The sequence below is a fragment of the Phasianus colchicus genome, chromosome 5 (assembly GCF_987193195.1).
Source record: "Phasianus colchicus chromosome 5, bPhaCol1.hap1.1, whole genome shotgun sequence".
Lineage (NCBI taxonomy): Eukaryota > Metazoa > Chordata > Aves > Galliformes > Phasianidae > Phasianus > Phasianus colchicus.
The window spans coordinates 40,207,357-40,225,014 of NC_143440.1; the positions used below are offsets into that span (position 1 = coordinate 40,207,357).

The 17,658-nt window shown below is 41.2% G+C and overlaps 1 protein-coding gene across 4 annotated transcripts; it reads left to right on the forward strand.

Annotated features, from left to right (window-relative positions):
• Positions 1-1,441: 1,441 nt before the first annotated feature.
• On the forward strand, positions 1,442-16,283 carry CIPC (CLOCK interacting pacemaker). Of its 4 annotated transcripts, none has more exons than XM_090141436.1 (5): positions 1,477-1,585; positions 3,128-3,209; positions 4,721-4,895; positions 5,776-5,945; positions 9,456-16,283. In XM_090141436.1, the coding sequence occupies exons 3-5, from the start codon at positions 4,823-4,825 to the stop codon at positions 10,335-10,337; spliced, it is 1,125 nt and encodes a 374-aa protein (XP_089997562.1). In that variant the 5' UTR covers positions 1,477-1,585; positions 3,128-3,209; positions 4,721-4,822; the 3' UTR covers positions 10,338-16,283. The 4 variants fall into 4 exon arrangements, with proteins under 4 accessions (XP_031449025.1, XP_089997562.1, XP_089997563.1 ...); XM_090141437.1 differs by lacking the exon at positions 1,477-1,585 and adding an exon at positions 1,618-1,955; XM_031593165.2 differs by lacking the exon at positions 3,128-3,209 and having other exon boundaries at positions 1,442-1,585; positions 9,456-16,282.
• Positions 16,284-17,658: the final 1,375 nt, after the last annotated feature.

The window sequence follows — 17,658 nt, forward strand, 5'->3', positions numbered from 1 at the left end:
CTCTGTGGAGATCGGTGAGGGTTGTTTCTGGGAATATGGCAATCAACACCATGCCTAAGCAAATATCATGATGTAACAGCATTCTTAGCATGCTTTTCCTCAGAATCCAAAACTCCAAAATGGTAAGGGATCCAAATCCACAGCCTAGATATCACACATCTCACAGTACTGTTTAGATGTACTCGGAGACAGATCTGGTATTTAAATACTCAAAAATGCGTTCTAGCAGTCCGTGTAACTACTGTTCTTTCACAGCACTTTGAATTGGTAGGAATGAAATCCCATTCTGTGTAAGATTTTCAAAATGACAATGTCATTTCACACAGCCCCAGACATTTTGATTTGCTCTGTACATGACAGGTTATTTGCAAAAGAGGGCTGAGGCTAAAGATTCCTTTCTTTTCCATTCGGGAACTTATTAGATCACATAGATCTTTTTAATAAGTGTGTTTCAGGTTCTTTAACCAAGACCACCATTACAATGGAAGCATTTCTTTTATGTACTACTATTCAGGGAAATCACTGTTGTTGCTCAGCCCTTCCACACATCCTTTTTGTTTTCTCTCATGAAACTGCTTTTCATCTCCAAATGCAAAATATCCTGATAGACTTCTGGGTGCTGGCAGCGTTTAGAGAAATAAAACATCTATTCTTGCTGTAGTCACTGATGTAGAAGATCCACCTCCTCCTCCTCGTTTGCCCTCAGCTTTCTGCAGTTCACGGAAAGCAAATCCACACACACATTCCTTCCACTATTTCATGTTTACCAACCAAGGATTAGAGTATCCTTTACTCCTCATCTGCTTGCGACAGCTCTTTCATCTGCTGTGTTTTCCCTGAGACTCCAGTTCCGAACCTTTCCTCTATGCTATGTGGCTGTGCATACGCTGCATCTCTTCCTCACAGCACAACAGGCACTAAAAAGCCTACGCTGCCGTTGGTTAGATGAATTATACTGCTCAGCTCAGCACTTGGGACCTTTAGCAGCACCCCGGATTCCCGGCTCTGATCTCCTGCCCGATCCTCTCAGGCGTCCAGGCCGGGCAGCTTCACCCACTCGCATACTTGCTGCGTGTAGCAAAAACCACTCATGCTTTTTGTGTGAAGACTCTCTTTTCCGACACTTCTCTGACAGCAGCGGGGCGGACGGACCTCCCGAGCGCTTTTTCAGGCGACACCTCGGCGTGCCCTTTTCCCTGGCGAGCCCCACGAGTACTCACAACCGCCGTGCATCTACAGCCGCTTACTCCCCCACGCCCGACCCCACCCGTGCTTGAGGGCCCACGAACACGGCTCACACCGAGGTTATTCCCGCCTCAACGCCCGAGGAGGCGCCACAAGGCACCACAAGGCGCCACGAGGCACCCCTCCGCCCTTCCCGCCCTAACGGCCACGCACGCGCACCGCCCCCGCCCCCCCGACAGAGGGCGCAAGCAGGCGGCCGTGCGCATGAGCGCTGAGGGAAGCGGCCGGGTCACTTTCCCTTTCCGGGGCGGGCCGTGTAGCCGGCGAGGGAGCTTCGCGCTCCGTGGTGGCGGCGCCGCGCACGCGCGGAGCGGGTGGCGCCGAGGCGGCCGGCGGCCAGGTGAGGGGTGTCGCGGCCCGGCGCGCGGTACCGCCGAGGGCGCGGTGTGGCCGCAGTGCTCGGGGCGGCCCGATCTCGGCTAGGACCGGCCCCGCCTCGCCGCGGGGAGGGGCTGCGCCGCGCCTCTCGTCCCGCCGAGCTCCGGGTCGGCCCGGCCCGGCCCTGCCCGCGGGAGAGGCGGGCGGCAGGGAGTGAGGAGGAGCCCGGGAGCGGGGCTGGGGGCCCGGCGCCCGCCGTGCCGAGCGTCGCTTGCGGGTGGGCGCCTCTCAGTCGTGTCCGTGAGGGAAGATGGGCCAGCGGCTCTCAAAGCTTCCCTTGGTGGCACCCGGCCTGGAGCTGCGTCCTGCGGGGACGCCGGTTGGATGGCGGGGTGAGGTGCCGTCCCGCGGAGCGGTCGGGCGTGGGGCGGGCTGCGTGCGGGTCACGGCGCCAGGGCCCGGAGCGGAGTGCTGGGATGGCGATCGCAGCCGTAGGGTTTGAATTTTGGATGGTGCTGTGTGGAGCTGGGCTCTGTGAGCCTCGTGAGCCCGTTCCCACGGGGTGCCTGGCTGACGGAAGGGGCGGGTGCTTGTATTTCACGTATTTCTAGCTCTTCTTCGCACTAGCATCCATACGCAGTGCTTTCTTAACTAACGTCTGCTTCGGAGAAGGATAAGTAACAGAAGCTGGGATCCAGCTCCTTCATTTAAGACTTGTCCGTGCTGCGAACAGGCAGCCGTGCTGTTCTGGTAGTGACAGCAAAGCGGGGTTAAAATTCATACAGATTAATCCAGTTAAAATATCATACTGATAACCAGTTTAAAATGCCAGTAATTACTGGATTTCCTGATTGTGATTCCTTGATAAGACCTATCAGGTGATTCTATGAATGGGACACAGGGCAGGGATAGCACCGAGGCTGCTTTTCCATAGTTCTGACAGCTCCATATCTGTTAGCAGGTCAGCAGGTGTGACTAAGACAGAAGTAAAAATGAGGCAAAAGGCTAGTGACTAAGTTTTCTTCTGTTGAACATTCTTCTACCTTTACAGGCAGCCACTCTAGCATCTCAGCACTGTTATCTGACGTACAGTATTCATTAATGGAGGTGCTAAGGCTTAAGAATTTGAAGCACAATTCTAACCATCAAGCGTAAGGACCTTAAGAAGAAACTTACTTTTGGGGGTAGATTATTTCAGAATATGTATGTTGCAGTGTTAGTTGAGGTAGATGTCACTAGTTAGTGTTGTTAATGGGCTCCTGCTCTGTCTGTTGTGTGAAGTTCAAAGTTTCTGTAATTTTAATTTAAATATACAGCTGTAACATGAGATGCAGCTTGAAAGGGTTGCTTTATAGGCAATCTTTATGAATAGTATTGGTCAATTTCTGTGTTTCATCCTGTCAGCTTTCTGTTAGCCAAAGTCTCTGCTACCTTTTATAAAAGGAGAAACTGTTTTTTGATCTACAAAAGCCTGCCTACCCTTAGGAAGCATAGGAAGGTTGTTATGAGTACATGTCACGGGAGGCCATCATGTAACTACATTTCTCTGATATGTCACTTCTAGTTTCAGCCTTTCAGAATATTCATTCAGAAAGGGTATGGGGAGGCATTTCTAAGGCCACATCTCCACTAGGAGTGACTTGCAGGTATAGTATGTGTTGTGCCTTTGTGTTGTCTAATCACAAGACTTGCTTCACTCAGAGAGTGAAACAACTGTTCTAACAAAGCCACAGCTTTGCAGATTCAGCTGTTTGTTGTGTGGGCTTCACCCAGCATGGCTGACTTATTTGCAATCCAGCTCTTAGAATAGCTGTTTGGAAGAGAGATGTAACATGGGCAACTTTAATTCTTGGGAAAAAATTGTTTATGAATAGCTTTTAGCTTGTTTTGCCTTTGTAGTTAGAGAAGTGGCTCTAATATGTTAGTTGTCTATTTACATTTCATTCTTTGAGTCATTTGAGCTACCCCTGAAAGTCTCTGATTAATTTACTGGCAGTGTAGAAAGAGATAAGTGACTATTCTACTTCACTCAGAGGAGCCTTGATTTAATTGCAGATAACGACTGTACACTATATATCTGCTATTTTATCTTGGTTAACCATGGTGCTGAACTTCAGGGCCATCCAGTAGAGCTGAGCATTGCATTTTTGCCAGTTCAAGAAATTACATTCATCTACAGGGACGTGGTTTGGTGGGCGTGGTGCTGATGGGAGGATGGTTGGACTTGATGGGGACTAGATGGTCTTAGTGGTCTTTTCCAGCCTTAATGATTCTATGATTCTATTTACTAACATTTGTGGGTACAAAAATTGTGAGATTGCCTCATCTGTCAGAATTCTTAGCATGGTTAGAAATATGTACTGTGCTCCCAAAATGAACCTACCATGCACCAGTGATTTTGCCTATGGAACGATTCTACTTCAGGTAATACAGTAAGATTGGCAGACCTGTGCTCTGTACTTTACTTGCCAAGCTACTGAAGGAAAGAGCTGAACAAGATATGGTCATCTGCCCCTTCCGCCAAACCCATGTCTGTAGTACTTCTGAATCCTCTTAGATTTATTCACTGGCAGTGTTCACAGCAATAGTGTGTTTTAAAAGAGCAGTCACATTCAACAAGAACAACAAAAAACTGTACTGTATTAATTAATTAATTTCTTTATTTCTACGCCTTAGATTTTTCAACATGTTTTAAGCTACTCTAAAGGACCCAACAGCCACATCTACTGTGGTACCATTCCCTTGTAGTTGGTACAAGGAACTGAAAGATCAGACTGTGGGAACTTCCTTGAAACTTAAGAAATTAGCCTGAGGCGGGTGGAAGGCTTGAGTCCCAAAAGTTCTACAAAGTAATGTGATGCAAAGAATTGTGGCCTGTTTTCTGTTCTCTAATGTGTTATTAAATATGAATATAGTTCAGAGTGTTTTGCAGGGAATAAGCTGTGGTTTTACTGACAAGTCTTTGCTAACCTAAATCTGTGATAAACAGCAAATGTGAAGCTGGAAATTTAATAGAATTCTACAGATTGCTTAACAGATGCCTCAAAACTTTGATAAGATTTCTGCAAGGATGTGCATAGCCGCTTTTGACTTATACTGTTGGATCTTTTGTTAGATTCAGAGGAGTCTCTGTTTTGTTTTTTAACGGTTTTTATAGTTCCTCAATGGAAGAGGTGTTGAAGACAGCCACCAGCACTGTGGAAGCATGGAGACAAAATAGTGATGTATTGACACCCTCAAGAAAATATTGGGCAAACTGATGGAAATGAAGAGCTTGAACCATCACTTCAGCATGGCAGCAACTGAATCTGACAAGGACTCCGGATACTCAGGTTTAGAAAGGCTGTGCTATTTGGTTTTTTTTTCTTCCTGTTTTCAGACTGCTGGTGATGTTGGATGAAGCTGACTCCAACTCTTTGCAGTTTGTGTCTGATTACATGGTAGGGTCTTTATATCTAAGGCAGGTTAAAAAATAATCCTACTATCAGTATTTTTGGAGTGGAGCATTGCGTAGCTCATCCTGTGAATTTCAGTGGCATGGGAATATACAAATGTGCCTAACAAAGAACTGAATGGAGGAATGCTTTATTCTTCAGAGTCTAGAAGTGGGAATGGAAGGATTAACTTTTGTTCTTTGCAGTGATCAATGAACTATTGGATTATGTCATGTAATGTCTTGCAGTTTGACTGGATTGTCATTAGAGCCTGATAAAACAGTCATTTTTGTAACATTAGCAAAATGTAGACAGTATGTTCTGTTTTAATAATCAACAAAACCATACAAAGATTCCCTTTAAAAGTTAAAACTGTTTTTGTGGGAGGTACTGTGCACACTGGGTTTGTAGATAGCAGATTTAAAAATGCAAAAAACTGCAGCACGGACCTGAATCTGCTAGCTCTTTTGTGTAAAAGTCTTCAGAGCTGACTTTGTGGTAGCATGTCATCCCTTGGAGACTAAATACAGATGAACAAAAATAAATAGATTTTCGTGGAGACAGTATCTGCATCAGAACTATCGTGAAATACGGAGTCTTTTAATAAATAAAGGTCATTTAACAGCTGTCACAAAAAATCTAATTTTATTGGTATTGCAGAATTGAACTTTATTATTCACTATGGCTTGATTGAAAGGGAACAGAATAGTAGAACAGAAAGGAAACAGTAAGCATGCTACATGTGAAACTACTAACAGCTGAATTCTACATTTGGCAGATGGCAGTTCAGAGTGCCTAAGTGCTATGGAGCATACTGACTCTGAGGATGTCCTGAATGCATTGTGTTGGAATGCAGAGGATGGGCCTTGGCCTTGCCCTGTGACCACGAGCAGCTCCTTTCCTGCACTTTCTCCTATGGTTGTAATGAAAAATGTTCTAGTAAAGCAGGTAAGGAAAAAATAATATATCGGAAAATTCTGCAGAAAAATGTTTAAACTATTTTCCTTTCACAAAGGATTGTATGAAGTTGTTGCAGTTCAGAAAGTAAGCAGTAATTTGTAAAGTTTTGTTAGTAACAACCTCTCTTTTGGAGGAGCAGCTAAAACTGCGAAGGGGGAAAAAGATGAAATACAGAAGCTGCATTGCATCTGCTCTTTGTCTCAAAGGGATCTGCAAAAAATAGATCTTTATAATGTTATTCAAATGGCACCAAAGGTCAAACCAAAATAAGTAATTTTCCATTCAAAAGCTGATGATTTCTTTTTTGTTCAGTTTAGACAAAGGATGATTGCTTTCACTTTCCACTTCTTAGATTCTAGAAGTGCTTTATATGCAATATGAAGCCTTCATCTAGAAAATTATAAATGAACAAATTAAATCTGTATCTAAAATTAGTTTCAGTATATTTATTTGAACAGCTTTTTTCTTAATTACATAGCATGTCTCAAGTCGCAACAATTGCATTCCATGTTTGTATCTTCCAATATCATATTATGTGTTATTCCTCTAGCACTTCTGTGTGACATTGAAAAGGTCTCTATTGTGACAGAAGGTGCAAAAGCTAGAAGTGTGAAGTATTGCTATACTATTAGGCTTCTTGCTTCTACTCATGTTTTTAAAGAAGGCAAAAGTACTTCAGCCTTTTTTATTATTAGAATATGTATGAGAATACAGTGAGAGTGAAGAAAAAAGAATATAGATCTTCATTCTTTTCTACAGAATCTGTTTTGAGAAGGAGCAAAATCTGTTAAATACTGTGTGTCAGAGCCAGCATAGAGGTGGGTTGTTTCTAATATTTCAAGGAATCACTAAGGTTGGAAAAGACCTCCAAAATCATCTGGTCCGACTGTCCATCCATCACCACCATGCCCACTAAAGTGTGTCTCTGAGTGCCACATCTACATGTTTCTGAAACACCTCTGGGGACAGAGACTCCGACAATTCCTTGGGTAACCAGTAATTTTACAGGTCATGCATTTGTAGGGGCGCATGATCTGAGCATTGTGTTTTATCTTGACAAGAAGCTTTTTTTTTTTTATAGCCATGTTCTTAGATGTGTGGACAGAACACACATGACTTAAAACACAAATGCCCGGGTTCTCTTGTAATAGGGAAAAGATAGCTGTTGGTCTGGGTTTCAAAAATTGAGCATGTTGATTTTGTTACAAATAGGTAGGAGAAGTAGCCATATAGTACACATAACTTGAATGTTGATAGTGTAGCAAAAGGAAAAAAAAGATGGGGAGGAAGATGTAGATAAAATTACCAGACTCAGTTAATTGGAGCAGTTCATAACATTTAAATCTAATTATTTATGGATAAGGACAGTCATTTTAAATTGAAAATGTTCATTTCAGTGAGTAAAAACAGCAAGACAAGGTCAGAATGATGGATTGTCTTTCTAGCTCTTTCCACAGAGTCTTGTTACCTCAGGTAGTCATGCTGGTCATCTTATTAATGTGCTCTTTTCAACACAATTCTCAGTTAGGCTCCCTGGACCAAAATAATAATAATGCAGTATCCCCAGTTACCACGGTTTATCTGTTTCAGTCTCAGTCAGCATCACTTTCTGTCTTAGAACCACTGTGTTTCTGCTTAGTGATGTTTGTCTGCTGTCCTTATTTCAGAGTGCAAACTGCTAACTATGTTACTAAAAAAAATAAAGCAGGAATTAATTCTCTGGAATACAGTAGTGCTGAGGTAAAATTTGTAGGAGATCGTAATAGGTGAGAAGGCTTTTTAGGTGAGTAACACTGGTATCTGAAGAATGTTATCTTTCGTTAAAAAATTGACTGCAGAATTTGTAAAATTAAATGTCTCCTTCTCTACTAAAAATGAGATTTTTGGGTATGAGAATAAGAGCAGAACACAATGAGAGTGGAAAGGACAAGAAAGTGTATAGTGGAGATGGGAGTAGGGGATAAAAACAAGAGCATGATAGACTATTATCACAGCTCTTTAGGCCTCAATGAATTTGGGGCTCCAGTATGCTGAGTACTGCACAAATTACAATTTCTGACTCCAAAGCCTTGCTCTTAAGGTTTCGTGTTGTGTCTAATGTTTATATAGCCATGGTATGTATATACCTCCCCACTCTTAATTTGTCTGAGTACCTTTCTTTTGAATGTGTTCTTTTGTCTGTGAAATAAGGAACTAATGTTAACTACTACAGGGCTTCTTGCCCACTGAACTCAGTGTCAGAGTTGGTAATTGAATCTCATAGCCAAGTCTCAATATCTGAATCAGTGGATATGTCCACCTTTGTCAAGTTAAGTCCTCTGCTGACAGGAGTGGACTTCAGCAACACATGTTAGCATTTGCCAGTTTAAATGTTCTGAGGCTGGAGAAAAGAGGTTGGATTTCAGATGAGTCAGAACAGTACAAAAAAGAATGAAATATTGTAGTGCTTCTAAAACTAGTGCCCTCAGCAGGCCTGCAGTAACATTCCAAGTAGTGGACTATAGAAATTGGAGAAACAGCAGAGTATATTGTATTAGAAGAAGTGAAGGTTGTTTGGTTGTTGTTTTTTTTTTTTTTCCTGAAAGAAATACTATTTTTTACCAGAGCACTTGATATGTCAAGAGAAAGCAGATGTGCTTTCTGGACAGGAGATCTCGTGAAGTTCCCTAGTAGTGTATTTGTGAAAGAAAAGGTAATGTCTTGTAAAAATTGATGTATTACCCTACCTATATTGCAGAATATGATTTGTGGAAGGACATAAAAACTTGAACACTTTTCTTGGCATATAATGCTTTTAAGGCATTGCGCAGGATTTCACCAAAGAGGTGGAATTAAACTGTTTGAGGCTTAGAACAGGCAGTTTTCCTTGAAATGATTGATAGTCGGTATTTTTTCTTCTTTTTCAACTTCATGGTTTTGAATTTATTGCAACCGTTTATTGTATTTATGATTGCAAGACTTACTGAGCAGCTACGTTAAGTAATGTCTGTGTAAATAACCATTTCAAAAGCTTGCTGTGAGAATAGAAATGACAGAATTGGAGTTGCTGCATTTCAACAAAGAGGGAGTCTGAATTGCTCCTGAAATATCTGTGCTGTCTTCGACTCTTCTGGAATATTTCATAACCAGAATTTTTCAAGTTTATTTTTCGAATTTTCTGTGTACTTCTTGTTTAGCCTCAAGTGCAGTAATAATTTTACACTAGCATTGTGTGATACATGCATGCACTGTAATTCTTATTAGGGAGAGTGTGTATAAATTGAACTGTTTTTAAATATATTCTCTATGTATGATTTTCAGCTTTGATTCTAGTGTTAACGTTCTGTTGTCAGAGAAGAGAAGAACAAATTTGATAATAAGCTGCTCACAATATGTTATATTGTGTAGCATGTATCAGTTACGAAGAAATGGCATAATTCACCTGTTTTGCTTAAGGTTTTTTAATCCTTATCAATAGCACTGCTGTAAGAATTGTTTTTCCCCATTTATGCTTCTCAGGGGAGTTCATCCCAGCTCCAGTCTTGGACTGTCCAGCCATCCTTTGAAGTGATTCCAGCTCAGCCACAGCTGGTATTTCTTCACCCATCAATCCCACCTCCCATTAACCCTCACCCTGTTGGGAAAAAGAGAAATGATCCCACTAATAACTACCTGCCCATCCTGAACTCTTATCCCAAAATAGCACCACAGCCCTGCAAAAGAGATCACTCCTTCGATCTAGAGGAACGTCAGGAAACCAATTGCCATAAACGACTCTGCACAGAAGCATCTAAAATGGAGACTTCTCCTGTATCAAGGAGCACAGGTTTGTCTACTAATCCTTTTGCCCATTTACCAGTTAGCTTTAAGGCTCCTCAGGATTCTAACCAGCAAAGTTCTTCAAGTTTGATGACAACTGGAAAAGTGTCAACTCTTCCTGGTTTCCATCGTGTTTCTGCTGACACTCCAAAAGTTCCAGGTTTGGCTTCTCTCTTGCCTTTTGGAACTCTACAGACAACAAAGTGCACTCCTCATGAGAATGAGAGTGCATCACAAACTACAATGCAGTCTGCGGTATGGAGCCTGCCACTGATATCAGAAGAGACTTGCACTACCCCTGAGCTGCTTTTGCAACAGCAAAGTAAGTGCAGACGCTTTCAGAACACACTCGTTGTGCTACGCAGGTCAGGATTGCTAGAGATCACTTTAAAAACCAAGGAGCTCATTCATCAGAACCAGGTGACTCAAGCTGAGCTGGACAGGCTGAAGCACCAAACACAGCTTTTCATAGAGGCAATAAAGAACAATGCTCCACAGTCATGGGCAGAGTTAGAAGCATCTCTAACAGGTTCAGATAAAGCTAATAGCAACCTTGAAGACTCCACTTATCCAAACATGTAGTAAAATGGTACATAGATGTTGAGTTATTCCTGTGCCTCCTGTTTCCTGTCTCAAGCTTTTACTTGAACGTTCTGAGTCCAAGATGTGCAAGGTGGCATGCCATTTACAACTTGTCTTTACAGCCAGCTGTGGGTCTGGGACTGGAACAGCACAGTGGGATCTTGACAAGATGAGTACTCGCTACTCTAGTATGACCTTGAACTCCATGCTAACTCTATACTTTCTTGGACTTTGGAAGCTTGGATGTGCTCTGCTGGCATGCTCCCATTCTTGCTGTGAGAAGACAGTCATTTGCAGAATTCTACAAGCAAGTCTCTTCCTATTCCCATCTTCAGATTGTCAGTTCTGAGAGTGGCACAGCAAAACAGTCCCCAGTATTGGGCTATCACCAGTTGCAAGTAGATGAAGGGAGTTGGTATGAGGAGAAGTTTAGTTTAGTGGGGTGGTATCAGACTGTTGCTGACTGTTGATGGAGAGTCTTGCTTTTGGGGTTACAATTGTTTTGAATTAGTGAAGATCTGCTTGTGGTGAAGCAACATTCTCTATTTATTGCAATCTTTGACCAAAGTGAGAAGAGTCTTAGGAGCCTGGTGACTTGATTTTGTTGAGTATAAGTTGGATTTTGATTGTAAAGATGAATGAATGAGAATTGCAAGGCTTGCACTGGAAGTGTTTATTTCAAAGCTGTATTTATTTGCACTACCCATTACTGACTAAAAAGTGTACGGGGCAAGTGGCTTTGGATTTTCTTGGTAGAATGCAGAGGCGTTTTTAAACATGGTGCAAGGAAGATGCTTGTTCACCAGGGTTAATTTGGCAAGACTAGTTAATTGTTGTTTTATCCGTATATCTTTCGTTTATAAGGCTAAACTGCTTTTTTTTTTTTCTTTTGCTGTGAAATTGTTCTGATCTTGTTCAGCATCTTCATCAATGACCTTGATGAGGGGATAGTGTCCATGCTCAGCAAGTTTGCTGATGATAGCAACTTGCTGGGATGAAGCTGGGAGGAAGCACACCAGAAGGCTGTGCTGCCATTCAGCGAAACTTGGGCAGGCTGAAGAGTTGGGCAGAGAGGAACCGGATTAGGTTTAACAAGAACAAGTGTAGAGCCTTGCACCTAGGGAGGAATAACCACATGCACCAGTACAGGCTGGGGACCTGCTGGAGAGGAGCTCTGCAGAAAGGGACCTGGGACTCTGCAGTGTGCCCTAGTGGCCAAGAATGCTAATGGTATCCTTGGATGCCTTAAAAGGATTGTGGCCAGCAGGTCAAGGGAGGTGATCTTCCCCCTTTACTCTGCCCTAGTGAGGCCTCATCTGAAGTACTGTATCCAGTTCTGGGCACCCCAGTACAGAAAAGACTGTTGAAAAGAGTCCAGCAAAGGGCCACTAAAATGACAGAGTGCCTGAAGCACCTCTCTTATGAGGAAAGGCTAAGAGACCTATGTCTGTTCAGACTTGAAAAAAGAAGGCTGAGAGGGGATTTGATCAATGTCCATAAATATCTAAGGTGCAGGAGGCAAAGGGACAAGGCCAGACTCTTTGCAGCAGTGATGACAGGAAAAGGGGGAATGGCCACAAGCTGAAGCTTAGGAAGTTACACACAAATGTGCATAAAAACTTCTTCATGGTAAGGGTGAAGTGATGGAGCACCGGAACGGGCTGCTTAGAGAGACTGAAGCCGCCTTCTCTGGAAACATTTAAGACCTGCCTGGATGCCTACCTGTGGAACCTGGTCTAGGGAGCTTGCTTCGGCAGGAGGGTTGGTCTAGATGATCTCTAGAGGTCCCTTCTAGCCCCTACAATTCTTTGAATCTATGAAATCAACTGCTAAGAATGAAAAAAAGGAGAGAAGTGAGAGTAGAAGGGGCATAATGGTCCATGGTAAAACAAGTCCTCCCATCTCCCTTCCCTCCTTTTTTTTGTTATTGAGAGAAATTGAGTGAATATGTGTATTTAAAAATAACTAAGTAAAAAGATGTCAACTTGGAAAATCTTGCTAGAAGTTTTATCTGCTTGAGTTTGGAGTTAAACAAAACCATTTTCGTCCATGTAAATGTATCTCATCCCTAGCCCTCTTGACATTAAATGTACTTAAGGCCTAACGTCTCATGCAGTGTTATTAGCAGACATCTGCAGTTGTCAGTTGCAAAAGCTATTCTACAGACGTCAGTTTATCTAGACACTTGTCAGTCCCTTCAATAAAAAGGGTCTGTTTGTTTGCTTTTTACCAGAGACAGGCTGTGTAAAAGAACTAAGAATGTCTCTACCTATGAAGGATAAGAAATCTGGATTGCTTATAGTGTGTTCATTTCCACTTGAAAATGCTTTCCAAAAATTGTGCCATATAGATTACTGGGTATTTTGATGCTCTGATCATTTCATTTCATATTCTTAAAAGAGGTAGTTGAAATTATAGTAGAACTCCTGCTAGTTTGTGGTTAGACCCCTTCATTTTCTGATGCCTTTGGGAATTAAGATTAGAGAAGACTGGAGAATGCTGTTGTAAACTTCCTAAAATACACTCAGTAGAAAAGATGCAAGGTATTTCCCTCTAATTTGGGGTTTCCCCCTTTTTAGGCAAAAACGATGTAAAGAAATGCTGTAGATGTCTCATGTGGAGGAGAAATGGGAGTCACGTTTTCCCTAGCCAGAGGCCTAGAGATGAATTTTGTGGCAGGATTCCCCATAAAGCCCTTTATGAGCTGTAACAAACTAATAGCAGTGTGTTTCATTGTTCATCCTGTTCTCCTGTTGAACTGCTGTGCTGCTACTCCTGTAGCACGGTACATGGGAATATATTAAGATACAAATTTTTGAAGACTGTGTTGTGTTTTCACTATAATTATGCGTAATAGGATATCTCCTAATTGCAGCACAGCAATATCAAAATTCAACCAGAGAAACCAGAAGGCAGGAAAGCAGTATAATATAGTGTAACAATGTAGGATGTAACTAGCTCTTCTAGAACTATATGTATACATGTGCATTAAATGACAATTGTTGGGTGGGTAGATATGGTGGGGCCTTGTGCCATTTGTGTAAGAATCCCAGAGGATAAGAGCTTCTTAGAGGAAGGAGCAAGAGGCAGCTCCATTGATCTGATACCTTTAATAGGCTTAGAGGTGCGGTGTGGGAAAGTGCACAGGATATCTTTTCTATTTTTCTTAGCATTCTTATTCTGTCTATCAATTATAGAGAGGAATAGGAAGTTCAAAATGTGTTAATAGGAAGTGATTGTCTTCCTAGAAAACATAATGGTGGATTCGGGTTTCCCCTAGAGATGAAAGGAGGTAAGAAAAAAAGTTGAATTCCAGCTGTTTATGATGAGTGAGTACACCAGTAACCTCTTAAATAATTTTATGTTATTACTTCGAAGGGACCTTCAAAGATCATCGAATCAAACTGCCTAACTGCTTCAGGGTTAACTCAAAGCTAAAGCATGTTAATGAGGGCATTATCCAAATGTCTTTTCTAATATTTCAAGCATGGGGTATCATCCCCCTTGTAGAGATTTCCTCTAGGAAACCTGTTCAACTGTTTGACCACCCTTACTGTAAAGAAGTTTTTTTTTACTGTTTGATCTCCTTCCTATTTCTGTTGCTCTGTTGGAGTAAAGGGAATGGAAAAACCTGGCCTTGCAGGGCACTTTGACTTAGGGAGCCCCTAGCTGCTAAAACTCACTCATAGTCCTCTCGGCACCACATACATTTTTTCCTGACAGCACCAAGAGTGAGCTGAAGTGTATGCTTACAGCTGATAGGCATTTCAGATGGTTAATTTGTATAAGTATGTATTTGATGAATCTGGAATCATGTCCAGTAGCTGGTTAGAAATCTACTGGGCATCAGTCCAGATTTAAACAGTTTTTGCTGAACTAGAAAAATCACTCTAGAACTCTAGATAGGTAGAGCCGGGGCCCCATAGGAACTGCATCCCTAGACAAATTTTGCTTCAAGATTTGCGGTTAACATAAAGGGTTTTGAAGGCCCTAATAACAGATACATTGTCAGATATCTTTCTGTTCAGTTTCTCTTAGCTGCCTTTATTCCAAGAAGCCCTAGTAAAGCTTTAAATAATAAGGACTTTCCTTTCTTGGCTGCAATTTAATAAAACAGTATAGCTCTGGTGCTCTTTTGAAGAAAATTAGTTGACTGTATTAAGACAAGAATAGATGTTGATTCTGGGCAGGGGTCTGGAAGTGGTCCAGTGGAGATGAGCAGAAACATTAGCCTCTTTAATTGGAAACATGCAAGCAGTAAACTTAGAGGGTTTTTTTTTTTTAATTATTTTAAAAGTGGCAAGACAAGTCAGTCTAAAACACGTGTCCCAGTCTAAAAAGTCGGTGAGATGGTCTGCTGGGACTTCAGTTCCTGTTGACAATTAGCAAGCAGGGTATATTCATGGCTCAGACAAACTACTGTTTTTCTATTGAGGTTAAATAAACATTGGTATTTTTTATTACTTTTGCTACGTATTTTTGAAGTTCTACTGCTCTAGTTGGAATGTAAACATTTTCTGTACCTTTCAGGTTCATTGTCAGCTTTGAATACAGTAGCCTAAGAGCCCTGTTATAAAACATGACCTTTTTGTTACATCTTTACAGAAATAGACTGTGAAATACAAATCAAATAAAGTATGTAGTTGAAAAATATATGGCTTGGTCTAGTACTGTTGAGCTGCCAAGTCCTTGAGTCCCAATCATGCTTTACTTATTTCCATAAGACCATGTTCCCTGTGTGGGAAAGTGCAGATCCAAAAGTGATACTATGATTTCTTACTGAAGAGTGACATGTGAGCTTTAACAGTGTATATGAATTAAAGGATTTCTGGGAGGAGCCTGACTCAGAGTGGCCTGTACAGAACTTCAAAAATATATTGCAGTGCGTGACCATTGCCATAGATTTGTCATGAAAACTTGGAAGAATTTTTCAGTTTCTTAGCTGTTACTTCCATGTGATGACTGTACATTATACTCACCGTCTGTGCAGGGCAAACTTCTACACTAGCTCAATCTGCCAGCCAGATACACATAAGGTCTGAATTGTGAAGGGTATGGATAGTTTGTTGGGTGAAAAAATTGAGTCCTTCTCTTGGAGGAGAATGCTCATCAACTAAATCTGTATCCCAGATTTTCAATAAAACATGTTTTTCAAAATGTGGTTGTCTTTTCTTCAAAGATCAAACTTAAAGCAAGAAGTAGGCAGTCATTCCCAAAACACCCAGCAATGTCATGGCTTGAGATACTGTCATAAAGTAAGGTGCAGGAGATTCTGCTACAAGTATTCCCTTTGAACTAGGCAGAACAATGGCTTGAACCATATTGCTTTACATCCAAAGGGGAGTGCCATCAATGGAGGTCTTTTTATTCACTGAGAGTGCAAACTCACTGTTTGCAGCCCTTGTTCTCCTAACAGGTATAGGTACAAGTAAAGCAGTAGATTTTTTCACCAACACTGTGTTTCCATCTCTTCTGGCTTGATTTTACACTGTGAAGTCTATCTACAGGATATTAGGCCTGCTCACCTTTATTTCACTGAGGACAAGACTTGCTTCTTTATCTTTCTGATAACACAAAAGTCTGAAAGGAGCAGAGTCCCCAGCAGACTTGAGCAGAGGAGTCTCAAAATGCAAAATTTCAGGCATGCGCTAGGCTGTAGCTTGCTGTTACTGCTTTTTTTTTCTCTCTATTCCTGGGACAGAAATAGGTGCTCCTGCCTACACAGTTTTACACTCTTCCTTTATCTGTGTGTTAATTCCTTGCAGGCAGCTATACAGTGTAGCCATACAATTCTCAACTGTAGCATGTGTTGCAAAGTGTCCAAAATGCATAGGATTTCTGTCCGTGAGACAAATTTAACTGCTCAAGTGTAAATTCCTCTAGTCTGACTCAGAAGACAGAAGGAAACAGTGTTTTGGCCTCCTCTATTGTGGAGTGCAGTTTCCAAGACTTCCTCAAATTCTTGTTTGAACTAATGTGCATCTTTAAAAGAAGAATCCAGCCCTCATTTGAAAGCTCTTCACAATGAAGAATCCACCCAAGTTGTTCACGAGGTAATTACTTACTGTTAAAAATGTGCCTTTTATCTTGAATGTCATCTTTCAGTATCCAGCTGTCAGAACTTTTACCTTTTGTCTGCTAAACTGCAATGCATGCTGTGTTATTGCTCTTTTCACTATAGGTATTTATAAACCGAACAAGTCATTCCTCAGCTTGCGTTGTTCAAGTAACTGTTTAAGCTCTCAATTTTTTTCCATCCTTTGTTCATCTCTGGCGCTCTTCTTCATATCCCTTAAAATTATTTAAATGCATTTTTAAGTGGAGCACTTAAAGCATAACAGAATTGCAAAGAGTTCTGCCATATCAACTTTCCCTACTGCTACTATCTCTCATTTTAGTAGCACCTATGGTCTGAAGTCTAAATCTTCTGTGGACCTGCTAAGGCTGGTGACCTCCTGTCCCTTAAGTATATTTCCATAGTCGTTTGAATTCACTTTGCATCCAGAAAGCAGGCCAAACTGATTTTAAGTCACCAGTCTCGTATATTACTAACTTCTTCCCTCCTCCTAAACTGTTTCATCTTTAGTTATAAATAATTCTAGGTTGTATTTCAATTTAAAATAATATTAAATAATGTAGTCAGGAACAAATTTTAGGCTGTTTTTGTTTCAGCGGAAGAAGGCAGTGTTTGACAGATTACCATATACAATTAAGGGACCGTAGTTGTAATACATTTCACACCATCCAGTTAATTTCATATAATTCTGGCATCAGAGTGTGTCACATAGCACATCTCAAATACCCATCTGAGGTATAAATATATCCTTGTTTTTGTCCTCCCATCAGTTTCCAATTCCATTTAATCAGAGTAAGGTCTCAATTTTATTTGACCAGTTCTATTTCTTTTAAGCTTCATTAATTTCAGTTATTTTTGCTTTATACCTGCTTAATCAAAAATTACAGGTTATTCTAATGTTTTCTCGATGTTCTGCAGTCTATGTTCATTCAGATCCATCTTCCTATCTTCTGAAAAGCTGAAACTGTATTAGATTTTCCCTCCCCTCAGTCCTCTGAAATCTTGCCTAGCAGTCTGAAATTCATTGCAATTGTATTGCTGGTCCATAGAGCTTTGTTAGTTTCTGTTCAATTTTCAATCATTACTTACTCAGACTTGCTGACTTACAAACATTTAGCAATTGTTGTTTAAAATATCTTATTATTTTACTTTTTGAAGTGAAGTCAGGCTGTTGTCATGATATGAGAAGAATACATCTGGCCTTTCTCTAATCACTTATTCTCTGAATTTTTTCTGGAACGCTTT